Source organism: Coregonus lavaretus (assembly GCF_964263955.1).
Source record: "Coregonus lavaretus genome assembly, chromosome: 38".
Taxonomy (NCBI): Eukaryota; Metazoa; Chordata; class Actinopteri; order Salmoniformes; family Salmonidae; genus Coregonus; species Coregonus lavaretus.
Genome location: NC_140025.1, coordinates 1,321,171 through 1,346,067, shown reverse-complemented (window position 1 = coordinate 1,346,067; position 24,897 = coordinate 1,321,171). Strand labels below are relative to the sequence as shown.

At 42.8% G+C, this 24,897-nt stretch overlaps 4 protein-coding genes and 1 long non-coding RNA gene across 5 annotated transcripts in view; 1 reads left to right on the top strand and 4 right to left on the bottom strand.

Annotated features, from left to right (window-relative positions):
* LOC311112250 (sodium-driven chloride bicarbonate exchanger-like) overlaps nt 1-3,379 on the top strand; it is a gene marked incomplete at both ends in the record, with an annotated part of 33,395 nt that extends 30,016 nt beyond the window's left edge. Inside the window, 6 exons of the mRNA XM_084155298.1 lie at nt 542-793; nt 958-1,200; nt 1,697-1,816; nt 1,952-2,019; nt 2,326-2,439; nt 3,319-3,379. Of these exons, the coding sequence (XP_084011424.1) occupies nt 542-793; nt 958-1,200; nt 1,697-1,816; nt 1,952-2,019; nt 2,326-2,439; nt 3,319-3,379 (858 nt within the window). The remainder of the gene's footprint in view (nt 1-541; nt 794-957; nt 1,201-1,696; nt 1,817-1,951; nt 2,020-2,325; nt 2,440-3,318) is intronic.
* Nucleotides 3,380-5,659: 2,280 nt separating this feature from the next.
* On the bottom strand, nt 5,660-7,765 carry LOC311112262 (adenylate cyclase type 10-like). Its single transcript, XM_084155313.1, has 4 exons — nt 7,512-7,765; nt 7,090-7,285; nt 6,469-6,657; nt 5,660-5,911 (listed from the first exon to the last, which is right to left on the bottom strand). Exons 1-4 carry the CDS (start codon nt 7,643-7,645, stop codon nt 5,693-5,695), a joined length of 738 nt encoding a protein of 245 aa, XP_084011439.1. The 5' UTR covers nt 7,646-7,765; the 3' UTR covers nt 5,660-5,692.
* LOC311112473 (adenylate cyclase type 10-like) lies at nt 7,757-17,669 on the bottom strand (the record flags this gene model as incomplete). Its single annotated transcript, XM_084155609.1, has 24 exons — nt 7,757-7,764; nt 7,859-7,974; nt 8,052-8,148; nt 8,309-8,513; nt 10,542-10,698; nt 11,023-11,189; nt 11,300-11,440; nt 11,515-11,728; nt 11,828-11,870; nt 12,102-12,410; nt 12,578-12,865; nt 13,183-13,314; nt 13,479-13,690; nt 14,100-14,380; nt 14,498-14,584; nt 14,692-14,884; nt 15,158-15,329; nt 15,427-15,482; nt 15,643-15,832; nt 16,017-16,093; nt 16,555-16,676; nt 16,980-17,171; nt 17,389-17,477; nt 17,573-17,669. The coding sequence occupies 24 exons, from the start codon at nt 17,667-17,669 to the stop codon at nt 7,757-7,759; spliced, it is 3,645 nt and encodes a 1,214-aa protein (XP_084011735.1).
* A 197-nt stretch (nt 17,670-17,866) lies between these two features.
* Nucleotides 17,867-19,357, bottom strand: LOC311112268. Its single transcript, XR_014610853.1, has 4 exons — nt 18,653-19,357; nt 18,490-18,528; nt 18,239-18,382; nt 17,867-17,997 (listed from the first exon to the last, which is right to left on the bottom strand). It is a non-coding gene; the product is annotated as an uncharacterized lncRNA (long non-coding RNA).
* Nucleotides 19,358-20,586: 1,229 nt separating this feature from the next.
* Nucleotides 20,587-22,318, bottom strand: LOC311112267 (glucagon-1-like). Its single transcript, XM_084155320.1, has 4 exons — nt 22,240-22,318; nt 21,922-22,022; nt 21,494-21,649; nt 20,587-20,917 (listed from the first exon to the last, which is right to left on the bottom strand). Exons 2-4 carry the CDS (start codon nt 22,014-22,016, stop codon nt 20,797-20,799), a joined length of 372 nt encoding a protein of 123 aa, XP_084011446.1. The 5' UTR covers nt 22,017-22,022; nt 22,240-22,318; the 3' UTR covers nt 20,587-20,796.
* Nucleotides 22,319-24,897: the final 2,579 nt, after the last annotated feature.

Below are 24,897 nucleotides of genomic sequence, written 5' to 3'. Positions count from 1 at the left end.
TCCCATTTGGCTATGGCTACCATTTCAACTAACGCCTTGCATACTGTTCCTCATTTCTCCATAACTAAAGATCTGAACAGTATACAGTATATCTCCATAACTAAAGATCTGAACAGTATACAGTATATCTCCATAATTAAAGATCTGAATAGTATACAGTATATCTCCATAACTAAAGATCTGAACAGTCTACAGTATATCTCCATAATTAAAGATCTGAACAGTATACAGTATATCTCCATAACTAAAGATCTGAACAGTATACAGTATATCTCCATAATTAAAGATCTGAACAGTATACAGTATATCTCCATAATTAAAGATCTGAACAGTATACAGTATATCTCCATAATTAAAGATCTGAACAGTATACAGTATATCTCCATAACTAAAGATCAGAACAGTATACAGTATATCTCCATAATTAAAGATCTGAACATTATACAGTATATCTCCTTATTGTTCATGTATTATAGTATACTACTACCGTATCGCTGCAGTATGGATGCTATAACCCCATATCTCTGGTTCCCATCAACAGAAGGGCTGTGGCTACCACCTGGACCTGTTTGTGGTGGGGGTGATGCTGGGGGTGTGTTCTGTGATGGGCCTGCCCTGGTTTGTGGCAGCCACCGTCCTCTCCATCTCCCACGTCAACAGCCTGAAGCTGGAGTCAGAGTGCTCAGCCCCCGGGGAACAGCCCAAGTTCCTGGGGATCAGAGAGCAGCGCTTCACCGGCCTCATGATCTTCCTACTCATGGGCTGCTCCGTCTTCATGACCTCTGTCCTCAAGGTGAGGGAGGTCAGAGGTCAAAGGCCAGACCTCAGATATACATGAGATCAATTACAACAAACACACACACTTTAGCACAATCATGCGCACGTGCATGAGCATAGTCACACGCATACACAACTGTTGAAGACTAAATTGAGTGCTGTCTCTCTATCTGTTTCAAGTTTATCCCCATGCCTGTACTGTATGGAGTGTTCTTGTACATGGGAGCATCCTCACTGAGAGGTATCCAGTTCTTTGACCGTCTCAAGCTGTTTGGCATGCCGGCCAAGCACCAGCCAGACTTCATCTACCTGAGACACGTTCCGCTGAGGAAGGTCCACCTCTTCACCATCATCCAGCTCAGCTGCCTGGTCATGCTCTGGGTCATCAAGACCTCAAATTATGCCATCGTCTTCCCCATGATGGTAACGTGTGTGTGGAGGGTGGGGTTGTGTGTGGGTGGGGGGTCTGTGTGTGTGTGTGTGTGCGCGTGCTCGAGAGAGAGAGAGAGAGAGAGAGAGAGAGAGAGAGAGAGAGAGAGAGAGAGAGAGAGAGAGAGAGAGAGAGAGAGAGAGAGAGAGAGAGAGAGAGAGAGAGAGAGAGAGAGAGAGAGAGAGAGAGAGAGAGAGAGAGAGAGAGAGAGAGAGAGAGAGAGAGAGAGAGAGAGAGAGAGAGAGAGAGAGAGAGAGAGAGAGAGAGAGAGAGAGAGAGAGAGAGAGAGAGAGAGAGAGAGAGAGAGAGAGAGAGAGAGAGAGAGAGATTGAGAAAGTGATGTTATGTCTTTTGAGTATGTAGACATTTATTTTGCTTTTATATTTAATTCGGTATTCACCTTAAGCTTTATGTACTGTAGGTACGGCACGTGTCACCACACTTAGTTGACAGGAGGAGAATGTAAGGAGAATTGCTTCTCTCCTCTAGGTGTTGGCTCTGGTGTTCATCCGTAAGCTGCTGGACTTCCTGTTCACCAAGAAGGAGCTGAGCTGGCTGGACGACCTGATGCCTGAGTGGAAGAAGAAGAAACTGGAGGAAGGAGAAGAGGTAAACAGTCCTTGGTGCTCTTAAACATATTGAAGCCATACAGATATGTTAGCACATTATGACTCTATCAATCATCTGGGCTTGTGGTGCAATAGTGTGATTTAACAGTCACTTTCTTCATTTCTCTCTCTTCAGGAGGAGCCCAGTATTATAGAGGAGGAGGAGGAGGGGATAGTTACGTTGCCACTGGAAGGAAATTACAAGTAAGTCCAACTAACAAAACATGCAGAGACTGTAGGCACTAGAAAGTTCGTTTAAAAAAAACCTGGTACAGGTTTTGGTGACAAGCTATTGCAAGGAAACAATAGAGGGCCATGTTGCACATGCATTGTATCAATTGTTCTGCCAATACCGCGGCACAACCTCATTTTTTTGTGCCAGCAACTTACAGAAAACATGATTTCAGCTAATTCAAGATCAGGGCCTAATCATCAACACATTTCAGAGGATGTCTTGCCTATGAGAACATGCAGTGACTGACAGAGCATTCTCGGTTTTGTGTTTTGTAGGAACGATCCCGCTACGGTGAACATTTCCGATGAGATGTCCAAAGGCTCCTTCGGGAACGTGTGGAATAGTATCAGCCCCAGTGACAACTCCAAGAAGGATCCAAGCTCCAAAAGGTTGGAATGTCCACCAATCAATCAATTAATCAATTAATGAATAGATACCTTTCACCAAAAATGCCATTTCATTTATTTATTGGACCTATATATTAGCCGCAGACCATTTACTTGTCCAATCTCAAATACTTTTCTGTTTTCTATTCTATTCATGGTGTGAATACTGTAAAACATATTTAATGTAGATATTAATGTAGATATCAAATGTGGATTTTGACCTGCCCTTCCATTGTAGAGATTTAGATGATCATTAACTTCTATCTTAACTCCTATCCTTTCTCATTCCATTACCATCATAAGCTCCCCTTCCTAACCTCTCAGAAGCTGATATCCCAAAGGTAAGTGACTCCCAATCCTCAATGGCATGGTGTTACATATCTTGTCTCTCCATGTGCAGTGTATCATTGTATGATGTAGAGGTGACAATATGAATATGATGGTCTTTGTCATGCAAGTGTGCCCGGAGTTTGAGTATGGGACTTCAGTCTAAAGTACCCTGGAGCAACCAGTTATCTCTTGACCCATAAAGATCCACAGTAAAAAAAACACCAACTCAAAGTTGGCACTCAGTTCTAAACAAATGTCTCAAGGCGTCTCTCTTTGTTTTGAATGTTTCACGCTCACTGGTTTGGGGAATATGAATGCATGCATATGGTGGACAGACACACACACACACAGCATGCTCTGGTTTGGTTTGCCTCTGTGGTGGTTGGGGACAACTGCATGTCTAGGGTGGTTATGCATGATGGGTAATATTACCCCAAATCAATGAAGTGCACGCAGGGCTCCAATACACAATGCCATCCAGCTGGTCAATTCAGTGGTATATGTAGTGTCTCCTCTAATGCTATTTGTGACACATAGCCTTTTGTTTTCCAGTGGTGGTGAGAGAAGACATAAGAGGAAGGATTCAAAGTTGGACAGAGAGACGAGTTTGTGATCCGTACTGGCTTCGTCACCGTTCTGTGGAAAATAACTCAACTATTGTGCCACACTCGACCACCTCTGAACTGTGCTGCACCATGCGTTCTCGTCATGTAAGACTGTGTGTGTGTGTGCAACTCGCGTAAATCGTTTAGAAACAATGTTACCCTATTGAGGAACCAAGAAACATAAACTGTGATTATTTTATATGTATGTCAATGTATGGTGATACCAGCAACAGAGGAAGCAATGAATTAATAGTATTATGTCTATCTACCCGTGGGCCAATTTATTACAGATGTAGGATCTTAATTTGAGCCAGTTTGCTACAGCAGGAAAATAATCCTGAAGTAACATGAAATGTGTGGATTATAATTAATGGACATTTTTGTAATGGTTGAAACATTTTTCATAAGGGAAAATCAAGTCTGAAATTTTAACGTGGACATTTCAAACTTCAGAAGCATTTTTAAACTTTAAATACATTACAAGTTTTAAAAGTATTTCTGCATCAGTGTGATCAAATTAAGATCCTACATCTGTATCAACCAAATGGATTTTAAAGCAACTTTACTTTTTAACAGAATAGTTTGTATTTTGTATGTTTTTTTTCTATTTTTTCAACATAGGAATCCTTTTGAAAAATCAATTACAGTATACAATGGAAATCTTGTTCATGGAATAATCAATGTGTGTTTTGTTTTGTAATTTGACATCACTATTGGGTCTGTGCACTTAAGGATACGAAAACAGTATACTGTATATGTATCCAATTAAAACCTGCACACATAATATTGAAAGTGTTAAATGTACAATTCCTTTCTTGAAAGCTAATTTGTAAAATGTTCACTGCCATTTTCCAGAAGATTTGTTGATAGTATTCTTTCTCCATTACAGTGTTGAGGCCAGTGTTATATTTCAGGAATTGGAGAACATTACATTCCAGTTAGCGTAGCAGCATAGCCCTGCCATTCTGTACCTATTGGGAATGTGATTCCTATACGGTTTTAACCATATATAGTAATTTATAGGATCTCTATGGTTTTAATGCTCAAATTGTCTTTGGAGTCTTTGGATGACTGTGTAGAGATACAGTGCCTTCAGAAAGTATTCACACCCCTTGACTTTTTCCACATTTTGTTGTTACAGCCTGAATTGAAACTAAATTAAATAGAGATTTTTTGTCACTGGCCTACACACAATACCCCATAATGTGAAAGTGGAATTATATTTTTTGAAATTTTAACAAATTAATTCAAAATGAAAAGCTAAAATGTATTGACTCAGGGAGTTGAATACTTATCTAATCAAGATATATTACATTTTATTTTTTATAGCTGTTAGAATTTTATTCCAATTTGACATTTAGAGTATTTTGTGTAGCTCTTTGACATTTTTTTACAATTAAATCCATTTTAATCCCACTTTGTAACACAACAAAATGTGGAAAGTCAAGGGGTGTGAATACTTTCTGAAGGCAATGTACATGTACATGTATGTCCATTGGCATACAAATGTGTTTTACCGGCATACTGTTCCAGTTACCCTGTCGGTACGTTTCATTGACATGTGATATCTTCTCCTGCATTCCAGTTTGTTTGACACCTACAAAGTGATGTTGTATTCTGATTCTGAACTACCAGTAACTGTATTTAAACACCTGCACAAAGGTGAATCAAACTTAGCAGTGTCTTTCTACAGGATTGTGTGGTTAATTGATAGAAATGCAATAATAATACCTTTGTGAGAAAGGGCAAAATGTAATAAAGTGAAGACTCTTAACGATGTACAATATATAGTATATTTTATTCATGTGTAAAATGGTACTAATATGTTACTAAAAACTTTGAATTGGGGTAACCAAAAAAGAAAAAAAAGACTTTTATGTTGTCAATGTCTATCCCATGTACTGTGTTGTTGATGGATTTTAGTTATTAGAGAAATAATAATGGGTCAATATCAATATCAAATTTTGGCCACTTTACTTGTGGAAATCTGCCTTAAAATTTAGTATTGATAGCTGAAGACAAGTTTCTGTTTAAGAGTTTATTGACTCATCTGTGGGAAATTATCAATTCAGATATTTGTTGTTCTATTATAAATGTGATTTGTTCTACGAGAGAAAGACAGAGAAATGTACGAAACAATAAAGTGATTGAAACATCCTTTCATTTGGTGAACGTTCATATCATGGCCATCCACTTCTGATCGAGATTAAATGATACGAACACTCATTAACCCCTAACACATCACAGTTCAAATCCAAATCGGCAATGACCTTACATCCTTTAAATCTGCTCTCCACAGTCTCAATAAAGGAACCGCGTCCCTATCCTTGGCCTTTGATGAGCTGGGTGTCCTCTGCCTTTGGGGCGAGGTACAGGCTGGAGTTGTCAGCCCAGATCTCGCTCCCCACACCCATCAGGGTGTAGCGGGTGTGGGTCAGCTCCTCTGGGTCCATCCCCTTAGCCTCCTCCCAGCTAGGCATGGTCAAAGTGGAAGCGAACCAGTCGCTGGTGCTCTGCCTGAACACGCCGAACCACGAAATCTGAAGAGGAAGACAGGGAATATTCACAACATATTTATTAGAAATGTCCTTAATTAAATAATACATTCACTAAGCACCTAGCTAAGCGCTACGCTCTACTTGTTTAGGTTATCAAGGAGAAAATACATGTACTACAGTGGAGGCTGGTGAGGGGAGGACGGCTCATAATAATGACTGGAATGGAGTGGATGGAATGGCATACACATGAAAACCATGTTGGACACCATTCCAATAACTCCATTCCGAGCATTATTATGAGCCGTCCTCCCCTCACCAGCCTCCACTGATTTTTACTACATGGTATACGATGTGTAACTGCAGTCTATTTTAAATGCATGTGGTTAAGTTTTCTGTTCTGTGTGTGTGATGACTGCATACACACCACAGGAGGTTGGTGGCACCTTCATTGGGGAGGACAGGCTCGTGGTAATGGCTGGAGTGGAATCAGTGCAATGGTATCCAATATTGGTTTCCATGTGTTTGATGCTATTGGCGCTGTTCCAGCCATTATTATGTGTGTCCGTGTGTCCCCTCAGGCCTTTCCTCCAGTACTGTACCTGGTTCTGTGCGATCCAGCTCTCCTCCAGCTTGTTGCCGTGCTGTTGACACAGCATTACAGCCTTGTTGAGGATGGCGGTGGCCAGGGCCTCGTGTCCCGCCAGCAAGTACATGTAAGCTCTGAGGTGCAGCACCCGGGGCGCGTACATCTTGTTGGTTGAGTACTTCCGGTTGAACTCTGTGAAGTGCTGCATAAGAAATAATATGGCTATTAGGTCAGTTTCAGGAAGAACATTTATAATATGACCGTGTGACTTTTCTAAAATGTACATTATACACAACTGTGTGTGTGCGAGCATGTGTGTGTGGGCATGGGCATGTGAAGGAACGTGTGTGAGTGAGGGAGAGTGAGTGTGTGTGCGTGAGGGAGAGCTAGAGAGAAAGAAAGAGCGTCTGAGTATGTGCATGCATACATTTTAGTCATTTAGCAGATGCTCTTATCCAGAGCAATTAGGATTAAGTGCCTTGCTCAAGGGTACATCGACAGATTTTTCAACTAGTCGACTCAGGGATTTGAACCAGCAACCTTTCGGTTTCTGGCCCATCGCTCTTAACCGCTAGGCTACCTGTCGCTAGGCTACCTGTCGCTAGGCTCGCTAGGCTACCTGTTGCTAGGCTACCTTCTGTGTGCTCTGGTAGATGGCTTTGATGTGTTGATTGTGCTCCACCAGAGCCTTTCTGAACAGCAGCACATGACACTCCAGGAACATGACCACGCCGTTGATGGAGTGGATGGATGAGGGAGCCTGTTGGGTCACTCCACAGGCCTTGGTGTAGAAGAAACATGCCTTCTCCCACTCACACAGACGGGCATACCTAGGCCGAACGGGACACACACACAGACACACACACACATAGAAACATACAGACTGCAAAGATAGTAGGTTGGACTAGAGTATAGCTTCGGGCTGCATTTTGAAAGGCACACCATTGTAGAGCGTTCAGATAGAAATATGTTATGTAGAACAGAAATGCCTCTCTGGCATGTAGAGAAAAAAAATGATGTGCGCTCTATTCATAACATTTCTATCAGTCCACTCACCACAGAGCCAGAGCAGAGTAGAGGTTCATCATCAGACTCTTGTCAGCCACCAGGTTAGGGTCTGACTGGGACTCCTCCACAAAGGTGTAGCACTCCTCAAACGGACGGAAGGCAAAGCCTGGAACACACACCATGAGACCCAACCTATGGTAGTGGTCCTCTGTAGCTCAGCTGGTAGAGCATGGAGCTTGCAATGTCGGTTCGATTCCCGGGACCAACCATACGTAAAATGTATGCGCGCATGACTAAGCCGCTTTGGATAAAGGCGTCAGCTAAATGGCATTTATAATTATTACCCCTTAGTTCATTAACTAAGATATGTCCCAGTGATGGAATATCCAACTTGCCTGAGTAGAGCAGGAAGTCAAAGCAGCCTACATAGAACCAGCCTTTAGCTGTGCTGATGCGTGTCCTGTTTCCCTGGTACTCCAGACTCTGCATCAGCTGGACACACTCCTCATACCTGGGTATCATATTATTCAACAGTAGATAAAGCACAGATCCCAGTAAAAGAACCAACTAGAAGCAGTAGTCCTTCACCTCTGTGTGAGGAGGAGGGGTGTGTGAAGGACAGCGATCACCAACATGTCCGGGACCCGGCGGTTCGTCAGCTTGCTGATTTTCTCTGCTCGGAGACCTGAGAAGTAGAACTTCTTTCACGACTGAAACTTTTTAGCTATACATTTTTTCTCCGTCCGTCTGTCTGTTTGTCTGTCTGTCTCGCTTGCTTACACACTTGTTTAAAACCGAACACACACTACCTCACCAATGCAACACACACACACTCCTCTCCTCACCATACTGGATGGAGTCGTGCAGGGCTCCGGAGCAGAGCTTGACAATGGAGAGGGTACGTATGAAGTAGCTGGTGAGGGTCAGGCCCTCCATGCAGTCAGACAGCTCAACAAAGTTTCCACACAGCATCCTTTCATAGCTCTTACACTGGTCGTCCAGACCACTCAGCTGACAGTACTGGAGGTAGTCGATGCAGGAGAAGATGATCTAGACAGAGGAGATGTGTCTGTGAGTGAGAGGGACGTCAAAGAGTGTATGGGTGACTGTATACCAGGGTTCCCCAACTGGCTGCCCGCGGGTGGTTTTATTTGGCCCCCAAGTTTTGTGAGCAAAATTTTAATAATATATACACACTACCAGTCAAAAGTTTGGACACACCTACTCATTCAAGGGTTTTTCTTTATTTTAACTATTTTTTACATTGTAGAATAATAGTGAAGACATCAAAACTATGAATTAACACATATGGAATGATGTAGTAACACAAAAAGTGCTAAACAAATCAAAATATATTTTAGATTTTTAAAATAGCCACTCTTGGTATTCTCTCAACCAGCTTCATGAGGTAGTCACCTGGAATGCATTTCAATTAACAGGTGTGCCTTCTTAAAAGTTAATTTGTGGAATTTATTTCCTTCTTAATGCGTTTGAGCCAATCAGTTATGTTGTGACAAGGTAGGGGGGGGGGTATACAGAAGATAGCCCTTTTTGGTAAAAGACCAAGTCCATATTATGGCAAGAACAGCTCAAATAAGCAAAGAAACAACAGTCCATCATTACTTTAAGACATGAAGGTCAGTCAATACGGAACATTTCAAGAACTTTGAATGTTTCTTAAAGTGCAGTCGCAAAAACCATCAAGCGCTATGATGAAACTGGCTCTCATGAGGACCGCCACAGGAAAGGAAGACCCAGAGTTACCTCTGCTGCAGAGGATAAGTTCATTAGAGTTACCAGCCTCAGAAATTGCAGCCCAAATAAATGCTTCACAGAGTTGAAGTAACAGACACATCTCAACATCAACTGTTCAGAGGAGACTGTGTGAATCAGGCCTTCATGGTCGAATTGCTGCAAAGAAATCACTACTAAAGGACACCAATAAGAAGAACAGACTTGCTTGGGCCAAGAAATACAAGCAATGGACATTAGACCGGTGGAAATGTGTCTTTGTTCTGGAGTCCAAATTGGAGATTTTTGGTTCCAACCGCCGTGTCTTTGTGAGACGCGGTGTGGGTGAACGGATGATCTCCGCATGTGTATTTCCCACCGTAAAGGTGTTATGGTGTGGGGGTGCTTTGCTGGTGACACGGTCTGTGATTTATTTAGAATTCAAGGCACACTTAACCAGCATGGCTAACACAGCATTCTGCAGCGATACGCCACCCAATCTGGTTTGGGCTTAGTGGGACTATCATTTGTTTTTCAACAGGACAATGACCCAACACACCTCCAGGCTATGTAAGGGCTATTTTACAAAGAAGTAGAGTGATGGAGTGCTGCATCAGATGACCTGGCCTCCACAATCCCCCGACCTCAACCCAAATGAGATGGTTTTGGGATGAGTCAGACAGCAGATTGAAGGAAAAGCAGCCAACAAGTGCTCAGCATATGTGGGAACTCCTTCAAGATTGTTGGAAAAGCATTCCAGGTGAAGCTGGTTGAGAGAATGCCAAGAGTGTGCAACGCTGTCATCAAGGCAAAGGGTGGCTATTTGAAGAATTAGTTTAACACTTTTTTTGGTTACTACATGATTCCATATGTGTTATTCCATAATTTTGATGTCTTCCCTATTATTCTACAATGTAGAAAATAGTAAAAATAAACCCTGGAATGAGTAGGTGTGTCCAAACTTTTGACTGGTACTGTATATATTGTTGGACATAATAGACTAAAAAACACCAGGAAATCAACTCCAAGTGATTTTAATAAACATGTTCCTAAGTATTGCCACGCATAATAGAGAGAAACGTGATCATATACAAATGTAAGCAAGGTTTGAAATGATTATGTTTTAGTCAAACATTATACAGTATCTGTTTGGACTTTTGGCCATCCGCTCAAGAAAAAAAAATGGCCCGCGGCTGAATCTAGTTGATGATCCCTACTGTATTTTTTTTCCCCCCTACCTCTCTCTCTCTCTCTCTCTCTAGTGTTCGAGATTTCCATTGACTGAACAAACCCATTTTTGAGCCCTCGTTTTCCTGGAGAAACCAGAGAAGCAGAGTAAACAACCACCTTGTTCTCCTCTGCAGTCCTCTGGGCTGAGTTCATCTCCATAGTGATGGCCAGCGATGCGTTGAGCATGTCCTTGGGCGCTCTCCTCATGCAGCCGATCTGCCACATGTACGACAGACAGCAGACCTGCTCGTGGAGGAACGCCAGCTTCTTCTCTCTTTGGACCAAGACAATAACAATAACAACACCTAAACAAAAGGTAGCACACTATTGTAAGATCCATTCAATTGTTTGTGGAGCATCTACATCACCAGTGTGCTAGAGTATTTTTTTGTTGTTGTAAGTATTATTTTTTTATATTTAAAAGATACTGTGAGGTAAATGCAAATAAATGCTGAATTTGATGACAATAGTAGGTTGTGGTATGTTGTCGTCAATACATTGAAAATAGCTGATTTTAGAATGCCTGCTCTCTATAAAAGATGTATATTAATTTGTTTAATCTTTATCTGTATAGGTGCTTGTTGAATATAGAACACACCCAGGGTTGTCAAAGTTCTTGGATCTGCAGCACAGACTCTTCATCTTCTCACAGACGTACTTCAGGGACACGGCCACGCGGTTCGTAGGGAGACGTCTGTTCAGGAGCCGTAGGGCGCTGGCAAACATGCTCTCAGCCTCCTCCATTTGGCCCGTGTTGTACAACACCTATATGTACAATAAACAGTACACTTTAGTTTGAGAAAAGCGCTATTTTGTATAAATGCAAATCATTATTATCCTTTTCGATTATAAACAACATTTCAGTGAACTCCTACCTCCCCTCTGAGACGGAAAACACAGGCTCTCTCAAAGTTGTTGATTTTCACTTTGACTTTCGGGTCGGCAGTCTCAAAGGCTGGCTTGCCCACTTTCAGATTGTCTAGTATGATTTTAGCTTCGTTTAAATAGGACAGGGCCTGTGAAAGAGAGAGTATTTCTGTATGAGAGCGAACAGATCAGAAAAGAGTGTAAAGGACACACACACACACACCTTGAGGTTGTTGGAGAGGAAGGCCGAGGCTGCGGCGGTCTCTAGCAAGTAATAGAAGGTTTTGGGCACGTCGCCCACGCCCGTGCAGTGGCGCACCATGGGGCACAGAACACACTCCATCACCTGGGCACACCTACACTTCCTGCTTCTGTCCACTGTGGTCTTGTACTCATCCACCCTAGAATCCAGTTTCAACAAGAACTCGTCCTCCTCACTGACGCACGCAAACACACAAATACATTTGTTATGGAATCAGCCCACTTGTAATACTGGCCAGCTGATCTGGGACCAGGGGTAGAGTATAAAATATTACCTGTTGGGATGCAAAGGGCTGACCTGGTTCAGTTGTATAGTCTCTGAGAGGTGGAGAGGAGAACAACCCCAACAGCACCCGTCAAATCAACCCTCAATGGTTACTTAGATCAGTTGGTTACAGCATCACAATTGTCAATCTGCATGAGCGTTTGTGTGAAGTGTTTGTGTGTGCGAGCATGAGTGTTTGTGTCTGTCTCTCAGGGAGTGTTTGTGTCTGTTTCTCAGGTTGCGTGCGTTTCTCTAGCGGAGAAGTCAGTGGGCCCATCACTCACCCTTGGGGAGCCCCAGTGTGCTTTGGCCCAGGAACAGGGCTTCCCCAGACTCTTGTATGTTGAGCAAACTCGGGTGGATCTCGATGAGGTTGTTCCCTATGGCCGCCTTGTGGCCAAAGATGAACTCGGCGATGCCGCAGTCCCTGCAGCGGTGGGCCTGCTTGAGGAGGTAGCTGGCACATTTCTGGTGGATCTCTCTCTTCTGCTCCTTCAGCCACAGCTCGTAGGCTGTCTCCTTGACCAGGGCCGTGCAGAAACGCATCACCCTGCAGCGCCACACTCCGTCCACAGAGGCCTTGCCTGACACTTCTGAGAGGGGGGCGAAGTAGGAAGGGACGGATGGGAGATAGAAATATAAATGAGAGTGGGAGAGAGATTTGGGGAGAAGAAGGTAGAGAGAGTCAGAGAGGAGACAGAGAGAGGTAGAGAGAGTGAAAGTTCTCCTTGTCTGTGTTAGCCTCAGCTCCACTACCGACCTTCACGGATATCTTCTTGGCTGTCCTGGACACAGTAGCAGTTGAGCGCGCCCCAGCACTCCGACTCCTTGGTGAGCTGCTGGGTGAACTGCTTGGGCTTGGAGCCGCACTCAAACGTGCCCGACTTGAACAGGGAGGTGAGCGACAGGTTGAGCTTGTCGTGGTTTTCTGACTCTGGCAGGATGTTGATGAGCATCTGCGTGGTGATGGTGTGGCCGATGATGGCAGCACACTTCACCACCATCTGGTCCGCCGGCTGCAGGTGGTCTAGGTGGGCCAGGGCCATGCCTGAATAGAATTCACTTTTATTAGTAGCTCAGTTGGTAGAGTATGGCGCTTACAACGCCAGGATAGTGGGTTTGATTCCCGGGACCACCCATATGTAAAATGTATGCATGCATGACTAAGTCGCTTTGAATAAAAGTGTCCGCTAAATAGCATATATTATTATTATTATTATTATTAGTAGGCCTATAGCCATGCCTGAACAGAAAACATCCTTAATGAGTTTTATGTGTTATTTATGAGTCATTTCTATCAAATAAGACTCCTGAGATGAGGTTGTATTGTGTTTGGGGGCAGAATGCAGGAACCCTGTACTATACCTTTCAATGTCAGAGGGATGGGAACTTCGTGGAATTTGGCAGCTTCTCCGACAAAACAGACCAAAGCGCGGTCAACAAAATGGTCCAGGGCTGTGATCTTGCGAGATTTCAACATGGATGCCTTGGGTGGCCCTGCAACATTACACAGTGTTTCACAAACATGGGTGTTGATTGGCTGGGAGACATGCCACTCATATTCTCAGCCAATTCGTCTGTCTGTTTCACAGACAAGGGTGTTAATAGGCCGGGAGACCTGCCCACTCAGACATTTTCAGCCAACAGATCCATCTTCCTACCAAGTGCTCCGGCCCTGGCGTCCTCCTCTTGCCACACCTGGCTGGGTTTGGAGCAGTGTACCACCAGGGTGGGCTCAGGGAACAGGATGTCTATGTCTTTAGCCTCATCCTCCTCCTCCACCTCCTCCATCACGATCAGATTGCCCAGATACAGACTCTTCAAGAGCTCCTCGCAGTAGTATGGAACTCCATGGCTTCTCTCCACCAGGAACCTATAAAACAGATTACACTTTTAACTCCGGCTTCTTCTGTGAGATATTCATGTACTGAGACAATGACAGCCTTAGAATGAGTCTTCAAAAAATTGCTATACAGTCGACAAGCCAATTCAAAAGTGTACATTTCAATAAATTACTTTTTACTTCCTCTGGATATTGATGCTTCAGTTTAGTTTAAGTATTCAAACAGTCCCAACTCCCAAGCCATTGCCTTTGAGGAGTCAAAGGTCAAATGGGGGTGCTTATATTTGTCCTGTTTCACTGTATCTACCTGAACGTGTGTGAGGTGTGAAACTCCCAGCTCCCCAAGACACCCTCTGAGAGTCGATATGTGTAATGTATGTATATTCACACAGTGTGTGTGTGTGTATTAGTTTGTGCGTGTCTCTTTGTATACACGTACAGCTCCACCTCGCTAGGGATGCGGACCACCCCCAGGATCTGGCAGGCTAGCTGGGCGATGACGGGGGGCTCCAGCCCAGGCAGGTTGAGGTAGAGGGTCCGGGGGTCCTTGATGATGCGGCTAAGCTCTGGGAAGGACCCGCTCTGACTGGTGTGGGGGAGGAGGGCCATACACAACAGAACCGAGGCTCTTTTACATGCTTCGAGCAGGAAGGCCCATGAGGCTTGATCCACAAAGTGAGCCTGGTCCAGCACGTACACGCACGGCTCCTCCTCGGCAAACTGGACAGACCACACACACACGGTTATCATGAATCAATTGAATTCTAAGTAATCAAACAATCAACTGCCACCTAAGTCATGTTGTTGCATCATCCACGTTATTTTCATCCACAGTACCTTGCAAAACAACTCCAGAAAGTAGTTCCTCATCTTCTTGTTCTTCGTTTGACTGTCCATGAGTGACACATCCTTCGACACAGGAAACTAAAAGCATAGAACAGATCTTACAGGAAAGACCCATCTACCCTCGTTAGCTACTACGAAACGGAATAATAACTTTTAGAAAAGCAACGTTCAGAGATCCCACCTACCTTGACTAACAGGATATCATTGAGAAGGCAGAGGTTCTGCCTCATCTTTGAGTCTAGGATCTTGGAGAGGAGGACTCTCTCTCGCTCAGCGTAGCTCTTACAGTTCTGAACTGACATGACGATGGCCAGTAGGGTCTGGAGAGCGTAGTTGGACTGCTTGATGTCTGTCTTGGCCAGCTCAAACGAGATCACTCTGAAAGATAGGAGACAGAAGAAATGCTTTCCAATCGCCCATTGTTGACGTCCATGATTCTTTGTCACTACTGGGTTTGACTTACGATTAAATTAAATGACCACAGCTTGGGATACAGCACATATTTCTAGTATTGATATGTAATAAATAATTGAGTCAACTATCAACTAGCCTGGTGTCAGATCTGTTTGTGCATTTGGCATGACCATCGTAGTTGCCAAGACCTGATCAAGACCTGATCTGGGACCAGGCTAACTAACAGCTGGCACTGACCTGACTCCATCCTTGGCTGTTCTGTAGACCACCTCAGCCAGCAGGCGGCTCTTGCCATAGCCGATAGGTCCCTCGTAGATCAAAACATTGTTGTAGTTCTTGTGACCGGCTGCCCTGGCCTCCAAGAAGCCCTTCAGCACGCTGGAGTACACTTCAATTTCTTTCTCTCGGCCTAGGGAGGATTTGAGCGCAACATATCATTCAAATAAATGTGATCTTCCACGATGAATGCATGTCATTCATAATCATCAATACTAGAGAAAACTCACCTAAAAGAGGATATCCCTCCTCTCTCTCAACGGACATAGGTGCTTTACCAACAGTTCTGGAGATTAGATTTTGTTTTATAAGCATGTATGAACCTTTATCATTTCTTATTACAATTAATTATCTGACATGACAATAGTACGGTGCTCAATATGAAAGTGAGTATGAGTCATGAGTTAATGGACTATAATGATGTTGGTCATATCAGATGGTCGTACATCTGATGTTTGTTGGCCATGAACTGATATAGGGCTCCAGGGTTCTTGACTCCCTTCATGGCTTTCTTGGGCAGCTCGTTGAAGTAAAACGCGGGCAGTTTTGAGTAGTAGCAAGTCTCGCTGTCACATGACACCATCCCGGGGTAGTGCATCATCAGTCGTGCCGCCAGGTTCACCTTACGACCAATCACTAACGGCAAAGGACACAGAGATAGAGTTCAGTTCCTAGGTCAAACTTGTACAAAATCTGAACATAATAGTATGCGAGTTAAAATAATATAAAATAGGCTACAACAAGTAGCTGTAATAGTCAGTTGCAGTAGCAAAGCACAGTTCCACCTGAGAGTTCAAGAGGATGTCAAGGGGGACTGTACCTGTGTATTCATGCCTCACAGGATGTCCTACTACACCACAGAACACTGGGCCTGTGGTTACTCCAACAGAGACAGTCCTGTTTGACAACATTGGACCTTTTGTTAACTATACGCTGCATTCAAACAACCTACACATAAAACTACTGTATATGCAAAGCATTTTCAGGAAATGCAATCTGCAACATATTGCACTCAAGTTTAATACAGATGTAGGATCTTAATTTGAGCCATTTTGCTAGAGCAGGAAAATAGTCCTTTAGCAACAGGAAATGTGAATTATTATGTGGATTATAATTAATGGAAATTTTGTTGGACTTGATACATTTTGCGTAAGGGAAAATCAAGTCTGAAATTTCAAAGTGGAAATTACAAACTTAAGAAGCCTTTTTAAAACTCAAATACACTACAAGTTTAAAAACGTCCTGCATTGCAGGAAAATTATCCTGCAACAGGGTGATCAAATTAAGATCCTACATCTGTAGTGTGATAAACAGTAAAGGCATGTGGTCCTAGAATATTAGGATCAAATGGACCTTACTTGAGGCTGCGGATCTCTTTTTGGCAAAGATCATGTACTCCATAGGCAGCCTGTAAGGCGTGGGCACTCTCATCCTCCCGCTTGTCCCCAGGCAGCCCAAACAGACAGAGGAAAGTACAGCCCTGCAACAAACTCCTTGTTATTTAAAAACATACAGGGGATTTGACTGAAGAAGAGAGTCTTGGTGAGTGCACCTATTGTTTATGTTTCTGGTTGGTTGTATTTGTAGTTTGTCTGTTGCCACTGGGAACAGAGAACTGCTGAGGTGTATTCATTAGTTCACACCGTACCAAAACATTTTGCAAAATAGTGTTTCTTATTGGACAACTTCAGGTTAGTCCCTCCCCGTTTCAGCATGTTTTCTTTCATTTGGTTCCTAGTGAATAAACCCCCAGGATTCCACCTTGAATGAACCACTAACTGACCTTGTCGAACATGAACACTTTGTTGACCCTCCCGTGGTGCTTGACTATCTGCTGACCGATGCCAATGGCGGCCTGGTGGATGGTCATACACTGCTCCTGGTCACTCTCTCCTCCCTTGAACTGCATGTTGACAAACACTATGGTGGCCGGACGCATCTCAGACAGATACTCCAGAGGCTGGTCGTCATCTATCTAATGAGGGAGTAGAGGTCAGAGTAGAAAACCATGGCTACGTTCCAAGGACCATACTAGCATACTTATTAGAACGTATGCTCAATACATTTCTTAAATTCTAGGTAAGTAGTAGTGTGGACATTAAAACAGAGCCTACATTCATACATTCACAAATACATAGTGATTCTGATTTTGCTATTGTAAAGAATGAGGACGGTAGTAGCTAGGTTCTTACTTTCTGCAAAACCGTTTTCATTATGTACTTCCGAAAAGTTTTCTCAAGCTCGGCATTTGGCATCAGTCGAGATGCTTTCCTCACACAATCTGTAGACCAGAAAAAGGACTGGTTAGGATGTTACAACACAACCATGCAAGCAGAAATATCATAGGCTGATATCTAGCTACTCTCTTTACTGTACCTCTTGTCACGTTTTCATGCTCTACATGCGTTCCTATTGATTCCTGGTACTTCTCAACAGAAAAACGGGGCTCTCGTTTGATGTATCGCACCTGCATTGAATGACCCTCATTCACATAGTCATCTAGCAACCACCTGCCTAATTGAAACTGCATTCGTCATAACTGTATCCATCAATACATCCATCCACCAACCCCCTTCCCCGTCCTCCCACACACACCTTCACGGCTCTCTCATTCTCTATGGGGTCAATGGCGATGTTGTCCCTTTCACATAGTTCCCAGGCGTTAGGTGACAAGATGATTGTGCTGGCCACCGCCAACCCCTCTGCCAGCCGTACCTCGTCCACCGCCCGGCCAATCACCACAAAGTACTGACTGATCTCGTCTCCTACGATCACCTTGGAGAGCTTCCCAGCAGATATCCCTTGGCACAGCAGAGAAGGGGTATCATATTCGGGGTTCTAGTTGCCTATAAAGTCAAGTGTAGCCGGATAATCAGGGCCCAAATTCACAAAGCGTAGAGCACTGATCTAGGATCAGGTCCCCCCTTATTCATTATGATTTAAAAGGCTAAACTGATCCTAGATCTGCACTCTTTGTGAATACGGGCCCTGGTGTTATGGCACAAACATGTCTCTCTGTCTGTATGAGACTCAGAAATGCACCTATTTTAACTTTTAGCTGACAGCCCACTTCTGTCTCCCGGACGCCACACTGGTCCTGGATGTTGAGGCTGCATTTGACCACCAGGGAGATTACTTCACTGAGCTGGATCCTCTCCACCGTCCATAGAGCCAAGATGGCATCGCCTGTGATAAAATGTTGTTTGGCCATAATGAGTAGAGAAGTACTGTAGCTAGGAATTGTGATCATGGTGAATCTGTGTCTCAATGCTGAGAGGGAAGCCAATTGTTACCTGCATAATTCAGAATGTCTCCCCCAGCATCAAGGATGTCTGAAATACAGGGAACAAAGCATTGCTTGGTAACTACATTTTTTTTGGACTAAGTTAACTAACGGTACATAACGTTAGATTGATATTGTATTGCTTTAACTTAATGAAACCATAGCTAACTTACGACTGACTATTTCCCCAATGTAGCTGTTGAGTGTGCGTGTCAACTCGTCTGCTCCATAGCCTTTCTTGCTACTCAAACTGAACTTCTCAGTCAGATTAGTGAAACCTAAAAAATATACAAAATGGATTAGTTGACTTCTAGCTAGTGGGTTAGCTAACGTTAGCTAGCTAGTTTCTAAATTTAGATCGAAAGGGAATTCTAGCTCATGTTAGCTAGCGAGATAGCTAACGTAGCTACTGTAGCTAGCTAACGAGATTAGTTTGCCTGATACATCCGCGAAGAGAAGGACTCCATGAAAGTTCTCTGCGTAGGGGATATCGTTGGTGAGGGTGCTGTAGACAACAAGATCAGGTACGTGGGCAGCTATTTTGCTTATTTTGTACGAGTCCTCCGTCTCACCCTCTCCCTTTATCCAACCCATTTTATCTGTAGTTTAGGGGCACCATGTTTTTCCGTTGAGCGAATCTGAACGGTCGTTTTTTCCGTGAACGTTCTAGAATTCAGATTTTCACTACACATTCTGGTTCACCAATTCACGCTATTATTAGTATTTCATTATAACTAAAAACGTTACTTGAATGCCATGCATTTCGGTTTCTGAACCATGGACAGTTTCTTTGAGACGCACAACCACAGTTTCTCAACTCTAGTCTAGTACACAGACTACTATCATTGGCACAACAGTTTAATGTTGACAGGTTTTCTTTTCAGCACCATGAACTGAAAGATTTAGGAATTCCATTGGTATGGACGCATGGCTAGTCAAAAATATGATACAACAAACACAATGAAATAGTTTATTTTTGCAGAGCAGGTTTTGATACATATGGGATAAAAACCAAATTCACATACAAGTTACCAGATAGTTTATCACATTATATCTGAGTTTTTAACATGTTCTCTTTTTTTAAACATTACAAATATAGAAAATAATGTTAATTTATAGAAAAATATTTGTATAATTTGACAACTGACCTGATGCATAAATGCACCAAAAAGTTAAGGAAGAATACATAATGTGTTTTTTTATTATCACATTATGTAGAGTAAACAATCTAAGAATTTCCAACATTGTATCAACGTTACAACAATGCTAAGCAGTATGGCTTTTTACTATGGCTTTTAGTTTTTGTCAAGGCTTATCATTTGTAGCACAGTATCCAAGTTTCTCTTGAACAAGGAAGCGTTTGTCTTCTTTCAATGATCTTCTTGACGTTTGTTACTGAAATAAACATAGGGGAATTATCAGACCGTGACACCATACAGTAACACAGTTTAGTGTGAGAGAGAGAGAGATACAGAGAAAAAGGGTGTGACAACAACAAATTATTGATCAAATATTGATGTAAGCAATACATGCTGGTTTCACTCCATTGACAAACTTGTCTAAAATGGCACCATATTCACTCGTTCTAATCAGAGCCCTAGTGCACTATATAGGGAATAGGGTGCCATTTCATACGCTTCTGGTTGTGTTCTGATGTCTACCTTTTCCCTGAGGGTTTGGAGGTCATGACCCAGAGTAAATACTCTTTGGCGGCCATGCTGTCTAGGACCTTGTTCACGTCGCTGGTGAAGCTTCCATCTACATGTCTTCTGCTCATTGGATCATTCCCCCTGCTCTCCTCAGCAGATCTAGGTACAATACACAAGATAACACACACTTGTCAGTGGTTCCACACACAATTCTTCTATACACAATTACCAACCATGTTGGGTTCAACTTTTAGTCGGCTGAAGCAAGAATACACATTTTTTTCAGGAAATGTACCCTTTTCTAGTTGCGCATTATGACTATTGGATGATTTATGAAGTAGTGATCTGTAGCTGTAGTGATTCATTAGAGGACACCTTGGTTCCCTGAACAGGTGTTTATGCACACAGTAACTGTGTGATCCGCTCTCTTCCAACCCAGTCAACACAGTCATCCGAGGGGCAAATATCAATAAATGTATCAATAAATGCAGAGCATAGTTTCATGGGATTTATTGGGCACGACCACATGAAATGTCAACACAGGCCTTAAGAAAGCAACGGTGCGGCAATGGATCAATTAGCTAAGTAGTTGATTATCTTTTCTCTCTCTCTTCTTCTCGCGTTAGACATGACACACACTATGTTGGTACTGTAGGGTGAAGGGAAGCCTACTCTCGTCTGGCCCGTCCTGATTTGAGCCAGGACACAAAGTCCTTGGCCGCCTGGTCCTGTAGGTAGGTGCTCACGTCACTGGTGTAGGTCCCGTCGGCATGGCGTTTGGATGGAGCACTAGATGGGGATAGAGAGGAAATGGTGTGATGGATACGAAACTCCATTCAACCAATGATAGTACTGTGACATCATTCTGGCTCAGGTAAAATGGCCTCTGAGTTCTTATAACTGTTTTTCACTAACTTTGCTAGTAAAAAACTCAAATATTGTATTTTAAGCGTTTGTATTGATATAAAAGTTGAGGATAAGTTGATAATGAAAATGGATGGGTGCTATTAGTTTCAAAGTGATGAGTAGTGTTAATAACATCAAGTTACTTTGTTTGACTTGGAAGGACTCTGTATATGAATATGTTGCTACATTACTATCCTTTCTCTGTATGTGCAAACAATGCCATAATATACATGGTGCTTTAGACAAACATTTTGGGATGAAGTTTAAATCTGTAATTTCTCCCTCCAAATCTTTGATTGTTCAACTCAAGATATACAGTATTCATCCCAGTAAAAGTTTCTAAAAGACTGAACTGTTCTTGTTCTCATTAAGAAAAATATATTATAATTTCTCCACCCCACAGTATCATACCAGTCATAAGCCAAAAAATATATAATATTACTCTGTTGAAACACTCACCCACTCCTCTTGGAGTTCATAAGCCATTGAACAAAGTCCTGAGCCCGCCTATCTTCCTGGTATTTACTGTAGTCGTTAGAGAAGGTTCCCTCTGAATGTCTCTTCACGTTAGACACGCCCCTCAAAGCCTTCAATAGTGAGTCTGCTGTCTCTAAGCTACAGGAGAAGAAGAATCTTTCATGCTGAAATTATGCTGATAGATGCCTCATTATAGTCTAATTTTGATTGACATTTGCTGTTGGATACATGTACATTATGTGTTGAACACTAGTCATTCCGTCTGTATCTTACAAGCTCATACTTTACGTTGATACTGTACCTTGTGTGCTTTTTTCCTATGATATGTTCTGAAAATATTTGTTAAAATATCCAATGGAAAATTGGTATCATTTTCCCCCCATGTAAAATATAACGTTTTCGAGCTGTACCTTGAGTTGTCCTCAGCCTCTTGTAGAGGGACCTGCCAACTGCTCTGTATGATGACCAGGAGAAGAAGACCAGCCAGGGAGTGGATGGCAAACATTGTGACCTGCAGACAGAACCACAATTGAGTAGCCGAAGACAGACATAAGTCCATTTTACATTGAGAAGCAAAATGCTCCATATCAATCATACATCCGTTGACAAAATCAAAGGTTTTGATACTCAATTGTTCACAATGGAAAAACTCAACCAGTTTTAAAATATAGATTTTCCAAAAAAAATCCTAAATCAATCCAGACGTGTCCTGGCTGCAAGCAACTCACCTGTTCCTGTTAATGTGCGGGTAGATGAGAAGAAATGTGTGTCTGAGAGTGAGTGATCCTCTGCTTCAGTCCTGGTTCCTTGTGGTTGTATCTTGTTGACCTGACTGGCTGTGGGAGTCTTATATAGCATGGACATAAGGCCGGGTCTGTTCAGGTGGCCCAATCCTCCCACTCTCCCACTCTGTTACACCCATTTGTTACTCTCAATCCATTACACATAGGGCCCGTTTGGTTGCATTGGATCAACTCGCGATGAAACGTTTGTTTAAAAAGAAGATGTGGCAGTATCTATGCGAGAAAACAGCTGTCACTTAGGTGTAGAAATCAAACAAGATGACATCCTGTCAAATAGTGTGTGTGTGTGTGTGATATTTACTGTAAATGGGAAGCTGAGTCAGTGTTTGTGGATATTATTAACTATGATCGAATCAGAGATGGAAAATAGATTTTCTTTTTTAAGACAAGGACATTTCCATTGTTTGCCAGATCAAAATAAGGGCCCTGTTGATCATCCCCTTTTGGATAACATGAATTCATGTGTTATTAAATGCCTATACCTGCATTACCATTTAGTAAATGTACTTATAAACCATTTTCAGATGATATGAAATTATTATATCAAATTAAAGTAATTTAGATTTTGATTATACAGTGGCTTGCAAAAGTATTCATCCCCCTTGGCGTTTTTCCTATTTTGTTTCATTACAACCTGTAATTTAAATGGATTTTTATTTGGATTTCATGTAATGGACATACACAAAATAGTCCCAAGTTGGTGAAGTGAAATGAAATAAATAACTTGTTTCAAAAAATTCTAAAAAATAAATGACGGAAAAGTGGTGCGTGCATATGTATTCACCCCCTTTGCTATGAAGCCCATAAATAAGATCTGGTGCAACCAATTACCTTCAGAAGTGCGCAATCTAAGTGTCACATGATCTGTCACATGATCTCAGTATATATACACCACTAAGCAAGGGGCACCACCAAGCAAGCGGCACCATGAAGACCAAGGAGCTCTCCAAACAGGTCAGGGACAAAGTTGTGGAGAAGTACAGATCAGGGTTGGGTTATAAAAAAATATCAAAAACTTTGAACATCCCACAGAGCACCATTAAATCCATTATTAAAAAATGGAAAGAATATGGCACCACAACAAACCTGCCAAGAGAGGGCCGCCCACCAAAACTCACGGACCAGGCAAGGAGGGCATTAATCAGAGAGGCAACAAAGAGACCAAAGATAACCCTGAAGGAGCTAAAAAAGCTCCACAGCGGAGATTGGAGTATCTGTCCATAGGACCACTTTAAGCCGTACACTCCACAGAGCTGGACTTTACTGAAGAGTGGCCAGAAAAGCCATTGCTTAAAGAAAAAAATAAGCAAACACGTTTGGTGTTCGCCAAAAGGCATGTGGGAGACTCCACAAACATATGGAAGAAGGTACTCTGGTCAGATGAGACTAAAATTGAGCTTTTTGGCCATCAAGGAAAACGCTATGTCTGGCGCAAACCCAACACCTCTTATCACTCCGAGAACACCATCCCCACGGTGAAGCATGGTGTTGGCAGCATCATGCTGTGGGGATATTTTTCATTGGCAGGGACTGGGAAACTGGTCAGTATTGAAGGAATGATGGACGCTAAATACAGGGAAATTCTTGAGGGAAACCTGTTTTCAGTCTTCCAGAGATTTGAGACTGGGATGGAGGTTCACCTTCCAGCAGGACAATGACCCTAAGCATTCTGCTAAAGCAACACTCGAGTGGTTTAAGGGGAAACATTTAAATGTCTTGGAATGGCCTAGTCAAAGCCCAGACCTCAATCCAATTGAGAATATGTGGTATTGTGTATTGCTGTACACCAGCGGAACCCATCCAACTTGAAGGAGCTGGAGCAGTTTTGCCTTGAAAAATGGGCAAAAATCCCAGTGGATAAATGTGCCAAGCTTGTAGAGACATACCCCAAGAGACTTGCAGCTATAATTGCTGCAAAAGGTGGCTAATCAAATAAAACATATATTTTATATTTGAGATTCTTCAAATAGCCACTCTTTGCCTTGATGACAGCTTTGCACACTCTTGGCATTCTCTCAACCAGCTTCACCTGAAATGCTTTTCCAACACTCTTGAAGGAGTTCCCACATATTCTGAGAACTTGTTGGCTGCTTTTCCTTCACTCTGCCATCCGACTCATCCCAAACCATCTCAATTGGGTTGAGGTTGGGGGATTGTGGAGGCCAGGTCATCTGATGCAGCACTCCATCACTCTCCTTCTTGGTAAAATAGCCCTTAAAAGCCTGGAGGTGTGTTGAGTCATTGTCCTGTTGAAAAACAAATGATAGTCCCACTAAGCCGAAACCAGAATGGATGGCGTATCGCTGAAGAATGTTGTGGTAGCCATGCTGGTTAAGTGTGCCTTGAATTCTAAATAAATCACAGACAGTGTCACCAGCAAAGCACCCCCACACCATAACACCACCTCCTCCATGCTTTATGGTGGGAACTACACATGCGGAGATCATCCGTTCACCCACATCGCGTCTCATAAAGACACAGCGGTTGGAACCAAAAAATCTCAAATTTGGACTCCAGACCAAAGGACAGATTTCCACCGGTCTAATGTCCATTGCTCGTGTTTCTTGGCCCAAGCAGGTCTGT

Coding starts and splice junctions, on each gene's coding strand:
- LOC311112262 (XM_084155313.1), bottom strand. CDS start 7,645: ATGGTGTGTGTTCCAGGCTTTGCCTTCCGTCCGTTTGAGGAGTGCTAC. Junction 6,658..7,089: donor TCTACCAGAGCACACAGAAG/GTAGCCTAGCAA, acceptor TTTCTTATGCAG/CACTTCACAGAGTTCAACCG. Junction 5,912..6,468: donor GCTGGATCGCACAGAACCAG/GTACAGTACTGG, acceptor CTTCCTCTTCAG/ATTTCGTGGTTCGGCGTGTT.
- LOC311112267 (XM_084155320.1), bottom strand. CDS start 22,016: ATGTTTGCCATCCACTCCCTGGCTGGTCTTCTTCTCCTGGTCATCATA. Junction 21,650..21,921: donor GAGGCTGAGGACAACTCAAG/GTACAGCTCGAA, acceptor CTTCTCCTGTAG/CTTAGAGACAGCAGACTCAC. Junction 20,918..21,493: donor ATGAACTCCAAGAGGAGTGG/GTGAGTGTTTCA, acceptor ATCCCCATCTAG/TGCTCCATCCAAACGCCATG.